Source organism: Vigna umbellata, chromosome 8, assembly GCF_029865625.1.
Source record: "Vigna umbellata cultivar VRB3 chromosome 8, Vumbellata_1.0, whole genome shotgun sequence".
Lineage (NCBI taxonomy): Eukaryota > Viridiplantae > Streptophyta > Magnoliopsida > Fabales > Fabaceae > Vigna > Vigna umbellata.
In genome coordinates, this window is record NC_142172.1 from 15,350,702 (window position 1) to 15,370,160 (window position 19,459).

The 19,459-nt window shown below is 30.9% G+C and overlaps 1 protein-coding gene across 1 annotated transcript; it reads right to left on the bottom strand.

The window, feature by feature from the left end:
* Nucleotides 1-406: 406 nt before the first annotated feature.
* On the bottom strand, nucleotides 407-10,467 carry LOC124842833 (exostosin family protein). Its single transcript, XM_047319408.2, has 15 exons — nucleotides 10,093-10,467; nucleotides 9,387-9,817; nucleotides 9,099-9,192; nucleotides 5,587-5,773; nucleotides 5,240-5,495; nucleotides 4,475-4,690; nucleotides 4,288-4,374; nucleotides 4,063-4,197; nucleotides 3,440-3,553; nucleotides 3,084-3,331; nucleotides 2,891-2,971; nucleotides 2,413-2,644; nucleotides 1,790-1,888; nucleotides 1,483-1,668; nucleotides 407-984 (listed from the first exon to the last, which is right to left on the bottom strand). The coding sequence occupies exons 2-15, from the start codon at nucleotides 9,738-9,740 to the stop codon at nucleotides 886-888; spliced, it is 2,388 nt and encodes a 795-aa protein (XP_047175364.1). The 5' UTR covers nucleotides 9,741-9,817; nucleotides 10,093-10,467; the 3' UTR covers nucleotides 407-885.
* Between the last annotated feature and the right edge of the window lie 8,992 nt (nucleotides 10,468-19,459).

The window sequence follows — 19,459 nt, forward strand, 5'->3', positions numbered from 1 at the left end:
AAATATACTAATCAAATTATTTACCAAGCATAAGATTTAATTCCTAATTTCGTGGGGGGGAAAATTGAAGATACAAGTTTTAAAAATTTAAGATCACGTTTTCAAGGGATTTGGAGAGTACTAATTATGGTTAATTATGATTATTATTATGATATTACCAAACAAATAATCAAGTTCCTTCCAATAATAGGTCTTAATCAAGTCACCAAAGGGTAAATTTCTGCATAAAATTTTCACCATTACGTATGAAGTGAAGTTTGAGTAAACTGTAATGACCCAAGTGTAGTATTGTCTCCTCCATTGTGCTATCTTAACTCAACACTATTTTGGAGTTGAGTATTAATATCATTATATCACTCACTTGTTAATAATTAAGCTTAATTAAGAAATGCCAAAACCCAAAACATTCAATAAATATGTAATCAGCATTAACATATAATTACTGAGTACAGTATAACACCACCTTGTCAACCCTATTTAAAATATCTCCAATGTCTACTTCATGATACTATCCAGGGAACAAAAAAGTAACAGGTAAAATAAATATGTAACCATTTTTCTTCCTCTTTCTTTCACCATAAAAATCTCATGTGAATGACATAATTTTACAATTGCACATGGTAGCACCCTTTGAAAGAAGAACTGCAAAATGCACTCAGCATATATATTTATGTGAGAAGGGACAAAAAATGATGTATGATGTTCAACCCGGTTGAATGATTTTCTGCACTGGAGATGGAATCATCTACAAGGAACTTGATGAACTTTTACAAACGATTGAAAAATGGTATGAAAATTGATTGCAAAAATGAAGCTGAAAAGGTTATCCTTTCCCCTGCTCCTCTGGAAGTATCTTGATCTTGGTCTTCACATTAACCACGCTCCTCAGCTGGTGCTCACCAGACACTGGTGAGGTAATCCAAACTGTTTGTTGTGGCGAACTTGTTTCCTCCAAGGATCATTATGTAACTTGTAATGCAAAATCTTGTTTAACACAAACACCATTTAGTCAAAAGATCAAATACATATAGACAAGGGAAATGACACTTAAACAACCAAAACGAGAAAGAAGTAATACATGATCGAGTGAAGTGAGATAGACACAAAAAAATGCTGTACAAATTACAGTATCATGAATTGCAATGTAGATTATTTAATTTACACTTTGCACATAATGTTTGACGATACAGCATCATGCTTCTGTTCATCTACAATTTCTGCTTGTCATAATATATTGGATTTGAAATTACTTGCCATATAATCCCACAGCATAATCATATCACAGGAGACCATATTCTCCTACAGTCTCATAACTAAATTAGAAATTGGAAATTAATGAAATTTTATAGATATCAATGCAAAGTTTTTGTTTCTTCCAACTTTGTTTTCTTTCTCTATGCCGTCTGGGTTTGATTACCATAACACCTAGTTGCTAACAGCTTGCTGAAATCTAAAATGGTTTTGACAAATGAAGAAAAGTACCTGCATTAAAGTGGCGGAGACATCATCCTCAGTCAGTTTTAAGAACTCAATTGCCCAATCATCAACACGTCCAAAAGCATATTTTTGCCTTTCAGCTTCAAGCAAGACAGAATCACGGTACACGAATCTTTGCCATATTTTTTTAACATTTTCCAGCTTGAATTTGATTTCTGTCTCGTTGAATCCCTGCAAGACATGGATTGCAAATCACTCAACCAATGTTTCCTAGAATGAAAACTTTATGCAGTGTCTATGACAAATTATGCAATAACTCAATAACTAGAGAAAAATCGGGGAAAATAAATACCCGGAGAATCTTTATCAAGTTTGGAATTTCCTCTTCAGATAATCGCACTGCAAAGCTATCATAATTGAGCATATTCTCGTATGGCAGGAAAATCCCATCCTACCGAATAAGTAAACAAAGATCAAGAAATGTGGTTATCATCATTGGCAATTTTAGTCACTAAATAACTACTGATAAAACATATAACAGACTATTAACATGAAAACAGAATATAAGCTACTTTCGACACTAATCAATAGGAGTGAATCATTTATAAAGTACTCGTGGGATCTAAAGTGATGAAAACATTTTGAAGATGAATAAGAAATCATTTCGAATTTGTCATGAACAAGCTCGTCAAATCGACAGAGTGAAAAACCAAGCTATTTTTTGAATTGTGATATCTAATAACTATGGTTATGAATAGTCATTTTGTTAACATACATTGTTAGTTGGGTTCAAATGTATAGGATTTGTCATCTAACCAAATGACATAAACCTCATTAGCAGTGACAAAGTAAGGACATTTGATAAAAAAAAACTGGCTAGGAATATGAAATTAATGGTAAGCTTTGTAGAAACCCATTTTTAACTTTATTGTGTTGGGGAAAAAATAAGAAATGAAAAAGAGCTTTAATTACTACCTGAATGACCACGGGAATGCATCCTTCCAAAATACTATCTTCCATACGACCACTCCAACCATCTCCAGGAAACACTCCACAGAAAACAGAACTTGCTAGAGCCAGGTGATAGTTTTCAGAACGCTCTGGGGTCACAATGACATCTTTGGCATGCTGTTTCCCAAGTACTCCATCCTTGTTAGGACTTGATCCAAACTCTTCTGCCAGCTTCTGTCTGATACCCATGCTATACCTGCACCATTTCCAGAAAAATTGAATCCAGATATCTTCTACAACATTTGATAATATCTAAGCAACTTCAGCCGACCAACAACATATCCAACAATGTTTGATGACAACAAAGTGAGAAGCTATTCAATTTCATGAAAACATTAAGCAACAAGATATCAAGGTTAATAATTAGGGAAAATGAGAACATGTATATGCCACAAAACTGCTTCCTTCTACAAATTCAAAACTGTTTCTCCAGTAAACTTACGAATCTTCTGGTCTTCCATTAGTGTATGCTGGTCCTAAATTCCCATTGAAATAGAAAAGTGTCTTCCGCTCCTCATGGGACCTGAAAACAAATTGTAGATGGTTGTGTTGTTTCACTTGAAGAACACAAATGAATAGAATACAAAATCTACCATGAAAAAAAGTAAATGACTGAGGTGAAAATTAAACGTTACCTAGCCCAAAGTTTTGAAGTCAACACATTAGCATCAGGAACTTTCCAAGCAGGAAGCACGAGATCTTTGTCAGGGTCAAAGCATGGATGAATGCCTCTTCTGTTGGAAGAAATTTTATCCCAGTTGTCAGCCCAATAGGCTGTAGTTGAATGGTTATGCTTTGAGTTTGTGTTTCCCCAGTGAACTAACATCATGCTATTCCATATCTCCTTAGGAGCATAGCAAGCACCTTCATCCCAAGAAAAAAACTGCCTTCAGAAACAAATGTGAACTAATTAGCATATGCTTCTCACATACAAATACAGTATAAGTTTTTCGTAAAAAATTATCAACATGGGATAAACAATTCTCCTTACCCAGATGTGGTCCCTTCCTGATGAGTGATTCCAATAAGGATATTGCTCAACAATGTGAGTATATGCCTTCTTATAATATTCCAAAGTGAGAGAGCTCCTCAATCCCATATGCTCCTGAATGTCATGAAATAAAATGTAGAAAAAGAAGAAAAATGGCAGTAAAAAGATGGAATCTGTAAGCAATCTTGATAAATATAAATAATACACACACACACATATATATATATATATAATATTATAAAACAGATCTGCAACCCAAGAGTGGCATAACATAATCTGAGCATTACTGATGGTAAGAACAAAGAAGTAATAGATAACTCGGGATATTAATATCCTTCCATTCTAAAAGGGAAATGATCATCACATGCAACTGTCTTTCTCATTTTGAAAGTATCACTATTCAGGAACATTAAAGAAAAGCAAATCCATGCACATCATAACATAGATGTTAGTGTTGACGACACGCGATCCAATTAATCACAGATATCTCAGAATGATCTGAAAGCACTGCAAACATGCACAGGCTGAAACACTGATGCAGTTAGTCTTTATACACATGCCATATGCAATAACAGACACTCTAGAGATACATTCTGGTAAAAATAACAATTAGTAAAACGTACCTGCATACTCAAGTGGGGAGCATCATCAGCACGAGTTATGATACATGAATCAAGAACAGGAACAAAGAAAAAGTCTGCCTCTTCACCATTTAATGTTCGATGAGGACTAGCTAGCAAACTTTCATAAAGTGCCATCTGCAGACAAGTAGCCGCACTGGATAAATATACTGCTATAAATATTATATTTTACCAAATGAAATGCTCCTATATGAAGTCATGAAATACCTGGGCTCCGTACAATTGATCTGTCCACAATGTTACGTTTTTGTCATCATAAATTCTATTTACACACTCTAGCTTAAAATGGCGTCCCTGCAGAAACCAAAAATGATTAAGATAAGAAAATAGAAATAAAAACAATCAAAATTTTGATCTTAGATGTAATCAAAAGTGACATTCAGATTATTTTGACCTCAAGAAGCAAGCTGTTGAACTCTGGGGGCAAATCATAAACATATATAAGAGGCCTTTTCTTTGCTACCACAGCATTGAGATTAATCATTTTTCCATTGGCACGAGCATCGTCAACAATGTCAATCCGAGCAGGACGAAGCCAACTAGGCCACTCTGTTATAGAAGAAATGACAGATGGCATGCTGCAATCTACTCCATACCAGCCATTGTCACACTGAAAATACACTATATTCACCTTATTTACTGACATTGGATGGAAGTGAGCATTCTCACACTACAAATACACAATGTTTTTATCTATATACAATGAATGGACATAAATTGAATTTATTCAGCACCAAAAGATGGCAGTAGTTTCATATACACAATGTTTTGGACAAGTAATAACTGGCATCTAGTAAACGCTAATGTCAATAAGCTTCACATTTTTGTTTATGAATTTTTAATCCTTCACTGATCTTTCATTCCTTTGTCTTGTTTAACTGATTCTTTATTGGCTTATTCTCCTTCAGCTTCAAGTATTTGATTTCTAAATAAACATAGTCAGTCCAACTTTTCTAAGAAAGAGACTATTCACTATGGGCCCAAATATTCTAAAATAATTTCCTTTATCATATATGCCTTAGGAGTAATTTATTTACCATTAGTCAATCCCTACAAATAGAAAATGAAAACAATAGAGGATTGACAAAGTTTTTCTTCCAGTAAACAGACAACAAAATCCAAGTGCCCCAAACTAATAATAAATAAAAGAATCAATCACCTGACAAAATCCACCACGACAATGACCATGTCTAGAGCATTGATTAATACAAACAGATTCTACAGGCACTTCACAAAGTCGGCCCCAGAGACCATCATATTTGCAGTCACATTCTTCTTTAATTTTTGCCTTTCCAGAATATGCATCAGCTGGGTCCACATTACACCAACCCCGTTTGCTACCATTAGTTGTGAACACATCTTGGTCAATTTGTGTCCAATTCACTAGTTTTGGACCATCAGGTTCAGAAGGTGGACTGAAACAGATGAAAAGGAGTGAGTCTTGAATAATACAAATTGAAAAACTTCACCGGTGAAACTCAATACTAGGAATCTGATTTTACATACATAAATTGAAACCCACATGTCTCTGCCAATGGTCTATTAGGATATTTTGTGCCTTCTCCACAGAAGCACATTGCTCTTGTCTTATCACAGTTGGTAGGGCAAATAGAGACTACCCATCGCCCAAATGGTTGATCTGGTGATCCTTCATAGTTGCATTCCAATTGCAGTTGTTCAGTACATCCATCCCCTGTCACCTCAGAAATTATCACATCAGTTCAGACCAACTACTGAATTAAATATGCCTTTGTGCAATTACCAAATATATTCAGGAAATGGTAGACACAAGTTATGTAATTTTTTTTGTTCTGTTTTAAGCATATCAGAGATTGTTATAGACAATAGCAACAAAATAATTAGTTACAACTTAGAAGTGACAAGAGATTTGAAATATTAAAAAACCTGAAAAAAATTCTGATTAATATACAAGGGGAATAATACGTATATACATACACAAATACGTACGTACATACATATATACATGCATACATATATATATATATATATATATATATATATATATATATATATATATATATATACACACACACACACACACACATATATATATATATATATATATATATATATATATATATACTAGTTCTAACCTATTATTTACAGAAACAAATATACTTGGAAATATTATGTTCACATGACGCACAAATAACACATTAAATATCTTTCATCACATTTATTATGCATCAAATTGGTGAATGGATATCTATTATTCCTTGCTTGTAAGAAAGATCATGGATCTAATACCACAATTTTTCGCTTTCTAAAATATATAGTTAAGACAAATTACATAATTTAAAATGAACTTAATTCCTATTTTATTGAAAATCTCAATAAACAAAATATATATTGTTTTACAATCATAAATTTTATTAAAAAGGAAAAACTTAAGACTAAAAGACTGTCCCAAACATCTCTCGATATTGACCACTCTTCCTAATATTGTGCATCTTCCTCAACACATATACGATTATTTGCTCTCGTAAAAACCAATCATCACAAGTGGAAACTACCAATGTGAGGATGAGCTAACATACAAACATCCAAACATCATACCAACATATACATCCATCATAATATAACAATCCACTTAAACCTTACATCCAAGCATTTATTTACGTTTCCAAACAAGCACATATTAACATGTCATCACAATCATACTAAATAACATTTACTCCACAATTTAGACTCAAAAAATACTACATCACATACAAACAAAAAGGCAACAAAAGAAAACAAGAAAAACAAAAAATAAAAAAATGTAAGCTCCCCTTACTCTTACTTATCACTTCTCCTTCAAATCTACTTAGCCGCATTTTTTTCTCACCCAAGTGTAGCACTCACTCACTCATTTAGCATGTATATTTATGAGTTTCACTGTCATTCTTAAAACCCTAGATACTCTTAAGAGATTTTAGGTGATCCTTCTAATAACCATAAAATATTAGATATATATTTTCCTACCTTTATGTTTCTATTTCTTAGAAAATCTCGTTAAATCTCTTGTATATAACAAAAATCACACCCATAATAAATCTTATATCTTTCAGGAAACTTATATTATAATAACCACTTTATATATCTTGTAAATAAAATAAATCTCTTAAGTAATTAGTAAGCCATAAATCTTTTTAAATAATAAAAAAACAATAAACCACCTTGAATATTTATTTCCTAATTATTATAATTTTCAGGGTCTTACAAAGGAAGCACAGTGTGGAAAGCTCCTTAGCTAGTGGAAAGCTCCTTAGCTAATATAACTGTTAGTTAATATGTTGCTGCTATGAGGCCACTGTCCATGAAGTCAGCCTATTTTTTTTCTGTCTTACCATATTGGACCGAATTCTTATGACCAATGATAGTGGTAGATTTGCAGTTACGTAGAAAATCTCTTAACGGCTCCATTTTTTGTTGAGATCTTCCAGAATTACCTTCATGCACAACCCTAGACATTTAACCTTACAACCATATGTTGTTTCTTGCACCTCCACTCACCAAGTTACCACCAAAGAAAATGCATTATTGTGAGGTGGATCTTCTATCAACAATGGATCCAACATAATCTACAATTATACACACCTCTAATGATAGTTCACCGTTGCTCTTAAATAGAAATTCATCCTTGAGTACTCTTCACATAATGAAGAATCCTAGTTATAGCCTGAAAAAGTCTCTACCATGGATCATGCATCAGCTGGCTAATTACACTAACTTCATAAACTATGCCAAGTTGGGTGTGGACTAAATAAGAAACTTTCCAACAAGCCTTTCATATTGGGGTTTGTCAACTGTCAGAATTCCTAATTCATTCCCAATCTAATTATTATTATTATCTATAGGAGCTTTGGTAGCAACTTTGCATCTCTACTTGCATAATCCTAAAAGCATATATTCCCACAGATATGAAGATGCCTTATTATTTCAAGTAAACAACCTCAATCCCAATAAAGTATTCCAGGTTGCCAATATCACTCATCTCAAATTCTGATACTACTACAAAATATGCTTTCAGCATCATCACCTGCAATAACCATATCTTACAGATGCACTAAAAGAAGGGTTAGTTTACCGCATTGTGAATGCTTTAGAAAAAGGGTATAGTTAGCTTGTCTCTGCCAGTGCCCCAAGTATATCATGGCTTCATTGAATCTCTCAATGCAAGCACATGAAGACAGTTTGAGTCCACACAAAATCTTCTCCAATTTGTACAATGTGTTTTCTCCATTAGAGAACCATATTCAGGCAGGATCTTGTATACACTTCTTTCCCAATACTACATGTACAAAGGCACTTTTAATATCAATCTGACTAATCACTCATTTCCTCATTTGAGGCTTGAATTCAATTCTCATCCTTCAAGACTTTGGTAATAATGTGCAAATCCTAAGAGAAGGTATGGGTGTCTAAAAATGAGAGCACTCCCAACAGTGGGGTGTTGGTCTGAACATTGGCAAACAGGCTAGCAGAGGCACAATGAAGTTGCCAAAGGTCCTTCAGAAGGAAGAAGAGCAAGGGAAACGTACCCCAGTGAAAAAAGGTAAGGTTTAGACATGGAAGAAGAGCCATCAAGGAAGAATATACAAGCGAATAACATATATATTCTAGGTTTAACCTAGTATAAGTCCACAAACAGGAAAACACACATCAGTCATTAGCTGGTAAAATAAATGTTACTGGAGATGTATCCTGGATTTAAATTATTAACTCTACCTAGTAGCAACACCTCTTCATTTTAGAAAAATGACTTCTAGAGCACTCGGATTAAAATATACTCAGTGTCCTGGAGGTAATTACTGCGTGTGATTTACCAGTCACCAAAACATGAGGGTGAATATCAGTGCCTCATCATAGCTATATTATTATGAGTTAATATATTATATGATAAAGCTAAAACTGCAAGATTGTCAGAGTAAATCCTAGAATACTCGCTGCTCATTAAACATGAGGCAAGCATGATGTATCAGGTTAATAAAATGACAGGAGGGAAGCGAACTAACCAGAATAACCATGAAAACATCGGCACTGTCCCAATTCTCGATTACAAACTCCCTGACCGCTGCAGTCATTTTTGCAGTTATTGCCACCTATTATCTGTTAATCAACAATATTATTACGGAGGCCAAAAATTACTTTATATAACAAGATATCAGTCAATGCCAATAAAAACCATACCTCTTCTGAAATACTAACTGGCAGAAACATGAAGCCTCTAAATTAAAAACTCGAAGAACACAAGAATATACACAAAAAAGACCAAAATCATAGAAAATGGCATCAGTTGTCACCTCAGTAATGTTGACTTCCTTAATAACAGAATCACAACCGGCAAGCCAATGGCCAATTTCAGCCTTCCATGGTGCACCCTGATAAACAACTGCTCCGTGCAAGTCAGCTGGAAACTGAAGCTTAAAATCAACAGCAGGCTGTTCCTGATCACGGTTGCTCGGAAATTCTGCCGAAACATTAGCTGGGATGCAAGAGTCTTGAGCTATCTTAAAATTATTGAGAGTAGGTATCAAAGGGAACGAAACCAAATGAACTACAGAAACCAATGCCAGAACAGAAGCAATTGTCGCCGCAAGGGACCAAGAACACCTCCATTTGTTCATGGAGAACAAATCTAACAAGTCCCTTCCCATACTAACCACACCACAAGACAACACTATCAAACAAACTCAAACCCTTCTGATTCACCAAGCTGCCTTGACATCATAACCTGAAATGGCATCAATAAAATCACAGTTCCTCACAATGATCAACATCATACAGAGCTCAACTAGGTCCAATTGCTTAAAACTACGAACGCCTTTGTTTCCTCGTTATTAAATGAAGAGAAGAAAACAATGGAAACAATTTACTACTACTATTGCAAAGCACAAACCCATTTGGATTTTAAACACAAAAAATTGAAGAATCACGAGTTCAATAAAGAAAGGCAACCCTCACATGACCCTACATTAGTATACTGACATTTGCAGAGCGTTGACTCACCTTTCTCGGATCTGAATCTCCAAAACACAGAACCTCATTCGGAGATTCAACGTGGGCAAGAACCAGTTTGCCCAATTCAACAACTGAATTATAAAGGTGGCTCCTTTAAAATGCCAGCTACCTCAAATCAACAAAGGGTCAACGAAAATACCAAGACTGATTGTATGTTTTAATTTTCCTACTTTTTTTTGTTGTTCTCCGGCCACTTTCTCGACCCACGTTGTCAACACTTCAATTATGAACATGGGACCACTTCGTTGTCGTTGGCTCGTTCTTCTTAATGTAACATTCTCAGTTCAATTATGGTTTCACATTAACGAGATTGGAATGGAATCTTTTGGTTTTTCTCATTCAGAAGCCGCCAAGGTTCTCTATCTTCCTCGGAAATGAATCGGCCACAACCCACTCACCACGTTAATAATTGAAAAGACCATTTTGCCCTTCTAGCATTAAGAATTGAATGAATTTGAGAGAATTTGAAGATAAATTTTTTGTTGTTTATTTAAGTGGATCTTTGAGATAAGTGAGAATGGATTTGAAAATAAATTTTTTTAATCTGTTATATCAATCAAAATTCTGAGAAACTTTACTACCAAATTTACTCTCATTTACTTCAAATAAACAACAAAAATCCTCTCAAATTCATTTAATTACTCTCCCTCAAATTCATTCAAGTGAACAAGGGTTAAAGATCATGATCACCGATTTAGCTGAAAAATGTCTTTATTTATTTAAGTTTAATATTAAATTTAAATTAACTCTTACATTTTGTTCACTTAAATGGATTTCGAGAAGAGTGGTTAAATAGATTTAAGAGAATTTGAAGGTAAATTTTTTATTGTTTATTTGAGTGTAAGTGGGAATAGATTTTAAAGTAAAATTTATGATAATTAGTGTAGAATTTTATTGATCTGATCGATTAAAAAACCTTCAAAATTCATTCAAATAAACAATAAAAAATTTACTTTTAAATTCTTTCAACTTCATTCAATTACTATATTCGAGATCTATTGAAGTGAACAAACTTGTTAACAAGATTGCTTTTCATACAATAGATGAATTCAATTATAATACTACTTTATTTTTAATTATATATTTATTGGCGCGTTTATCATTTAATGTTTCGGTTATGATGGTTAAAGTTGACCATTTATTACTTAGTCCTAAAAGTTTAATAAAAGTTTAAGTCCTTATCTTTTATAATAAATTGGTTTCCGTTATGTTATTTATTAAACATAATGTTAAAGTTAATAAAAATTTGTCTATTAAAATAATTAATGTAAATTAAATGTAATTATTTATTTTTTACTTCAAACCTGCGTTTATAATTTTTAGAATAGATTTCAATTAATCATAATTTAATTACAGTCTAATTATTAGTAATTAAACTTTATTTTAAATTAATTAAAATTAATAGTAATTTTAAAATATTTAGACCGTTTGATCTATTAATAATAGATGGTTGTCCAATCTATTATACAAAGTTAACGGTATGATCATACATTACCCTTAATAAAATTATTTTAATTTAGTATTAGATTCAAATTAAATCATAATAAATTGAATACTATTTTCATTTTCAGTTCCGGTGACTTTTTCGTTCAGAAACGTAAACTAAAACATAAACATAATGTATATACATTTATACCTACGCATAGGTTCACGAAAACGTTATTTTTATACATTTTTATCAAGGATACTATTATTTAAAATATATTTTAAAAAATAAAACTACAAATAATTTTATGAAGGAAAATATTATAATGCTAAATTAAAAAGCTTAAAAGTTAATAAAAAAACATTCTTTTTTATATAATTTTACATATCTATATTATTTATCTTGTATATTTAACTAAAGTAATTGAAATTTTATTTTACACTCTTAAGAAAATAGTAAAGTCAAAGTTAAGAAAGAATATCAAATACATAAATAACATTTAACTTAATGTTTCATGAAAAAATATATAAAAAAACTTGAATAATATATATATATATATATATATATATATATATATATATATATATATGGTTTCTTAACTTATCAAAATATTGTTGACAAAAAAAATTACAATTCATACAAAAAAAATACTTTAAACACATATTTTAATAATTTTTATTTTTAATTTAAAATAAAAATTATAAATTATTTAAATATTCTTAACTTTAAAACTTAAAATTCATAATATAAAAATATTTTTGTCGACTAAAATTTGATACAGAGTTAGGTAAGATAACATACTCTTTTATATATATATATATATATATATATATATATATATAACTATTTTTATATTCAATTAACTACTAATAATAACTTTAAAAATTATTTATTTTGTATAAATATAATAATATTTTTTATTTTGATAATTATGACACAATACATATGCAAACGCAGAATTTTCCACTAATAATATATAAAGAAAATAAACATAAAATATTTCTATATATAATATTTCTATTTTATTCGTGGTTACATTTAAAAATTAAAAAAATCCAAATACCAAAAGTAACTATATCGTATAATCACTCATTGTTTTTTTATATTACTACCGTTAATAATATTATTATTATCATTTAAATCATTAATAATAATTAACTACATTCAAAATAAGTTCACTTAAATGAAATATTATACATATGTAAATATATATATATATATATATATATATATATATATATATATATATATATATATATATATATATATATATATATATATATATATATATATATACTTAGAAAATTATATTTTAGAAGTAATCTTGAATTAAAAATAATGAGCGTCCTTTTCAGATCTTTAATTTAGGATGTTTTATGTTGGTTACTTAGTATTTTGAATTGTTTTCGATACTCTAATGTATGTTAATGATTTTTATATGAAGCTTATGTGGATGAAAGGTTGTGGAAAAGAGTTGTAAGAAAGAATTTTTGATGTTTACTGATGATTGAATGTATGGAACTAAGTATTGGGTTTATCGTGATACTTTAGTTAATGGAACTAAGTATTGAGTGTATGATGTTCACACTATATCTGGATGGACAAGTCTAAGTCTCTTGTGTATGATTAGTATGGATGTTTTATTATATATGAAAGAAATGGATATTATGAGTAGCTTAATGTGGCTGACAGATCTAAAAAAAAGTTCATATCCGTATATAAAATCTATAATGAGTGAAATGGATATTTGCAAGTAATTAATAAGTATGAATATTGTATCGGTTGGTTGTTTGGTCAACCTCAAATTAGATGGTCTAAACGATCAACCTCAAATTAGATGGTCTAAACGATCAATCTCAAATTAGACAGTTTAAACAGTGAACCACCACACAAATATGATCATAGTAATTATCTCGAGATCGAGCATTTATAACCTAAAGACCGAACGATCATCCTTCAAACTGATTATATCAAATATTGATATTGATTAACTTACAGTAAACATGATTAGTATAAATTGGGTCATGACATTTAATACATATTAATTACTACAATTTCTAGATTTTTACTTTGACATCAAAATATATTCTACAGGTAACCTCCTAATTTGATGGGATAGGACTCCACAATGAATGATGGCGAAGATAAGCTCTCAGCCACTTAAGACACAGTGAACATATAATCTCAACCTCATAACTAAAACATGTATCTTTTTGTATTTACATGTTAACACAATGGGTACGAGTATCATAATATTCGTGAATATTTTAAAATCCGTAGATACCCGTGGATACATACGAATATTTAAAAAATGTATTTTATAAATTTTAAAAATAAAATCTAAATAAAATTAATATATATATATATATAATATAAATTAAATTTTAATTAATTTTAATCAAATAAATAAATAAATTTTAAATTTAATTTAATTATAATTTTAATTTTTTACAGATAACAGATACCCACGAATACGCATAATATACTTAACTCGTATATTAAAATATTTGCTACTCGTTACCCACATACATCAACTACCTATAGCGGATTTTATATGCGAATATCTATCAACACAAATATTTTTGTCATTTCCAAATAATATATGTATATAACGCATAATATATTACACTTATTAAAAACAAATAAAGGAAGTAAAATTTTAAAAATTAAAACATTAAATGTATTATTTATTGCAAGAAAATAAGTTGATTACATATATTATTTTTATAATTTAGTAATGGTTAATAATTAATCATTTTGAAAATAAACTCATTAAATATATTATTTTATATGATTACCATTATTAACATTTTTTTTAAAACATGTAAAGTCACCAAGTCTTTCTTTTTTCCTTCATTTTTCTTATATGAGATAAAATTCATATGTGATTACACTAACATTTATACACCTTAATTAAAAGTTAAATAGAACACATAGAACAAATATTTAAAAAGAAATTACACTAATTAAAAGGAATTTGAGGAAATAATATTTTAATACGTAAAAATAGTAAACGTGTCACTTTAGACATGAAAATAAAATTATTAAATATATTGTATTTTTTATTTAAATAGTAAATAATAAAAAATTGCATTGAAAATAAATTCCTTAAATATATTATTTTATAGGACTACAATTATACATATTCTTCTGTCTTTCAAAATATATAAAGTCACCAAATATCACTTTTTCACTTTTTCTTGACCAAAATTATATATATATATATATATATATATATATATATATATATATATATATATATATATATATATTTTGTAAAGACCCAGAAAATAGAATAATAGAGTAGATAGAGGTATTAAAATAACTGAAGAGAGCTTTTAAGGTTGAAATACATCAACAGTATAAATAGAAATTTCTAAATACTCAATTCATTATCTTAAAATTGTTTATCTCTCTAGAACCATTATTTCCTAATTTTCCTCTCCCTTCTCTCTAGATTTCTCTCATCTCACTTCATCTGATTCAAAATCATGTTGCGCCTACGACATCCTGGTGTCAAGGCTTCCTTTTCTGCCGGTCAATTTCGTGTTTAGAGCTAGTAAGTGCGTCTCTCTTTGATTCTTGAAATTTCTGCAATTCCTGGTATATACAAGCATTGTTCGGCTTTGCATGCGTTCATCAGCTCTTCATCTAGGTTCTGATTTTGTTTCTGGTTCGGTGGTTGGTTTCCTTTTACCAATTCAAAGTCTATAGGATGATCTAAGATCACTTGCGGTTTAGCAAAGCTGTGAAAAAGGTTAAAATTTGTCAAGTTGTGTTGTGCGGTTGAGAGGTAAGGGAAGTTGGTTAATTTAATTATGATCTTCTGAGTATGAAAATGTTGTTTGATGATCTTGCATGTGTATGAAATTGGATATTTTGGTGTGCTTGGCATTGTCTCGTGAACTGTCATATTCTGTGGACATGTTGATTTGTTTTCTGTAGTGTTTTGTTACTGTGCCGTGTGAATTTCTATGAATTTAAGTAGTGAAATTGGGGAATTAAGATTTGGTATGAAGTTGGTTGATAGGAAGAGTCTGGACAAGTTGTTTTGGACCTATTAGAACTCTTAAAACCTTTAAAATGTGGAAAAAGTGGGAAAATAGATCTTTTGGTTATTGGGTTGTTGTTTATGCAGAATTTTGGAGTGAAATCTAGTGTGGGATTCCTTGGATTTATGTTAGAAAGATTTAGGTACTCTTGGATAGGTGTAAATGTGTATATGATTCGTGTTTAGAAGATTAGAAGTTTGGAAAATGTTTAGTTTGGTAAAGTCTGATGTGTTCATAATTCTGCAGTAGTTTCTGCATAATTATGTAGAAAGCTGAGGGTGCGTTGTTGATCGCTCGACCATATGTTGATTTGGCCGTTCGGCCGTGTTCAGGTACTCGGTCATTAACTGGGTCGGTCTCTTTAGAGTCTTACCAGTTCATGACCGTTCGATTTTAGGTGTGGATGATCTTTCTCTTGTGTTTGGTCTTAACTGAGTTCTGTTCTGTGAAGTTCTCAGTTAATGACTGGACGGTCTTGCACTAGTACTCGAACTTGTATTAGTGTTTGGTATTTCCCTAGTGATTGGTTCTTAATAGTGTTCGGTCTTTTGCTTAACCTTACCTATTGTGGAGCGTTCGATCCTGTTCAGTGGATAGTGAAAGACCGCTCGGTTGTTATAGTGTTTGACCCTCAAATTGTATTTGGCTCATGTTTGAGCCTTATTCTTCAAATTGACTGTTCGGTCATATTTATGGGTGATAATCGTTACCGATCGGTTCTATACTGGGATGGTGAGAAATCGTTCAGTCTCCAACATTCACAGGGTGTTCGGCCTTGTCTATAGGTTGTGTTGATCTTTCACGTTCGGTTGTGTTCAAGTGTAGTGATGGTTTTACTGTTCGGTTTGATTTTACTTAAATGTGTTATGAATGAAGAAATATGATGGCATTAAAGTATAATGTGATTTGTATCATAAGAATATGAATGAGTGTTCCAAGGAGGAATATCTCAGGGATGGTTATTGAATGGTAGAGTATGAATGTGGTTATGCTTAGTTGGCATTTATCCTGATATTCTGTGATTACTCATTCTCAAGTAGAAAGAAGTAACTCGTGTGTGAGAATGGCAGGAGGTCCTAGTCCATAAGGTGAACTTGGGCGAGGTATAACGGACTAACCTCGGGTGGCAGCTGTTGTGGGCATGCCAGCTACTACATCACCTGGGTGCAAAAACGTCGTAGCTACACAAAATTCATACAGTCTGGACAGTCAGAGTAAAAGTGGTCGGTCATTGCATGTATTATATGTTCGCTCATTGCTGGAAATGTATGTTTGGTTGTTGCATGATTGACATGTTGGTTTTGTTTACTCTTATGTTTATCTGAAGTATATGTTATCATAGTTAATCAAATTACACTAGCTTACCCTTATTTTCCTGTCTTGTCATATTGTCCATTCGGTCGTCCTTGTCATTGCAATGATCACCCGGTGGGTGTGAGCAGAAGATATTGAGGGTTCTCTGGAGCATGCACTGGCTGGAGAGGATGGTTTCCGCTAAGAGTAAGACCATTCGGTCTTGTGCTTGTTTTTGCAGTTAGTATAGGACCGTTCGGTGTAATAAACTATTTGTAGGACCGTTCGGTCGATACACCTCTTGTATGACCGATCGATCTGTTTTTATAATTTGTATTAGTGTAGGTTTCTATAAAGTTTTTAATTTATGGTTATTTTAGGATATAGCTTTATTTCCTGTAACTGTTATATCTTATTGTAAATGTAAGAACTCTAAAGTATAGTTTACAACTATATTTTTTTTTCTAATTGTTTGGTGTATCGTACCTAGGGTAGACCGACAGACAACATTAAGCATCGTTCGGTCCATCCACTCAGGGTTGTTGGGTCCATCTGCTACTGTTAACCGAGTCAAAGATTTGGCCGCAATTGGGCCAGCGCTTAAGCTATTATTGGGCCAATAGTCCAGCATATGATAAAAACAAAGAATATCTAATTACAGATACTAATAAGCAGGTTATAAACAACCAACCAGATTTTTAGGTAAGTCTGTTTATATTTTAGTCTGTTTTTATTTTATTAGATCCGTGCTAGATTAGATCCTTGAGACAACTTATAAATATAAGGTCGAGGCCAAACGCCAGGTATGCTCAATTCATACTCTAATACGTTTCACTCACACTCAACCCATTCTCAAATACTGAAATAGTGACAATAGTTCACTAAGCATTCAATTAAGAGCCAACACTCTTCAAATCACACGCCTAACTTGGGCGTCGGAGTGCCTTTTGCAGGTACCTCCCCCCTCGTCCAGAAGGAGACCGATCGGTCCACACCAATATCGATCGAGCAACAATAGTAGATTGAAGGTGACCGAGCGGTTCAGATTGAAGAAAGGCAGGCGATCCAGGCGTTCGGATGCGGGAAACACATCAACAGATTAGTCTCTTGGTCTCGAAAATATTTGCAGAAACTTTTGGTTTGTCATGAAATTCATTTATATGTTTAACTTTAAGATATTTTTCATCTTATCACAACTTTTGTATAGTTTTATTCAACTGGTGTATGTCAATTAATATTTCTACTTACTTTTAATATTTTTTTCAACATTTTTTAATATATTTTTTCAAAGGAGAATGTAATCGTCATGCAAAAAAAGACTAACATCTGACATTGTCATTTTTACTTTTAATTTGCTTTCAGTTTCCAACTCCCACTCTCTTACTATCGCCACTATCACGATAATTCTTTTATGTGTTGTTTATTATTATCATGTAAAATGTTATTATGATATTTTTATATAATTATTTTATTCTTTATCTCATTATCATATATATAATTTTATCATTTTAATTGTGATAAGATCTCGTTAATAAGTTAAGTGAATATTCGTAACAAATATGTTAATCTTTGATAAGAATCAGAGTTATAATTCAAGAACTAAGATAATCATTTCTCTAAGACTGTAAATACATATAATATGACTTTAAAGTGTTTATATTAGCTTTTGGTATCTCTATAAGTTTAACAAAACATAGAAACTCTAAAATAAAACTTAGCGTATAAAAGTAACAAAAAATGAAAATTACATGAGACTTTTGCCTAACAAGACTCTCTCACTCAACGAACACAAATTTCCTCACCTAGTGAATTTAACATTCTACAAAGTTAAAATAAAATTATAATTTATTTAATTTCCTAAATTATTCTTCAATTAAATTCTCTTCATGAAACATTATAAGATTAAGTGAAACATGTTTTGATCTTGACTTTGTCATATATCCTTTGAATTGCAAATGTTCTTCCTCAAATCTTTGTCATATACGTTTCACGAAATAGTTATCTATTATACCCTCATTTTTCAAGAGAATTTATCCTCAAATTCATATCACTTGAAGATTCTTTATCAAATTATATAAAGAAATTTCATTTATTATAATATAAAAATTTAGTGTAATTAACATGAATTTCATTTATCACTTTTCAAAGTTCATGAAAAATTTTATGTTAAATTTTAATTATTATTAATTTAATATTTATTATTTGTGTGATTTTGTTAAGTGGTATATTATAATTTTTATTAGTGTATAAAGAAAATATTTCATTAGAGTTTTAAGGAATAGAAATAAAAATACATTTAAAATATTTTTTAATTTAAATATATGTTTTGCTTTTATAACTTGTTTAAATATTTTTGAACTTTATCATTTTTTTTTTCATTAACATCTTAAAATTCAATAAATATTTTGATTTTCATTAAATATTATCATCTACTCTAATTTAAAATACATATAATTATAATATTTTTCAAAAATATTTGATATAGAAAAAGAAAGTCATTTTGATATCAATATATGATAATAATTTATTTTTTCTGTATTTTTATTATTTTATAAAAATTAATTAATTAATATTAAGATAGATA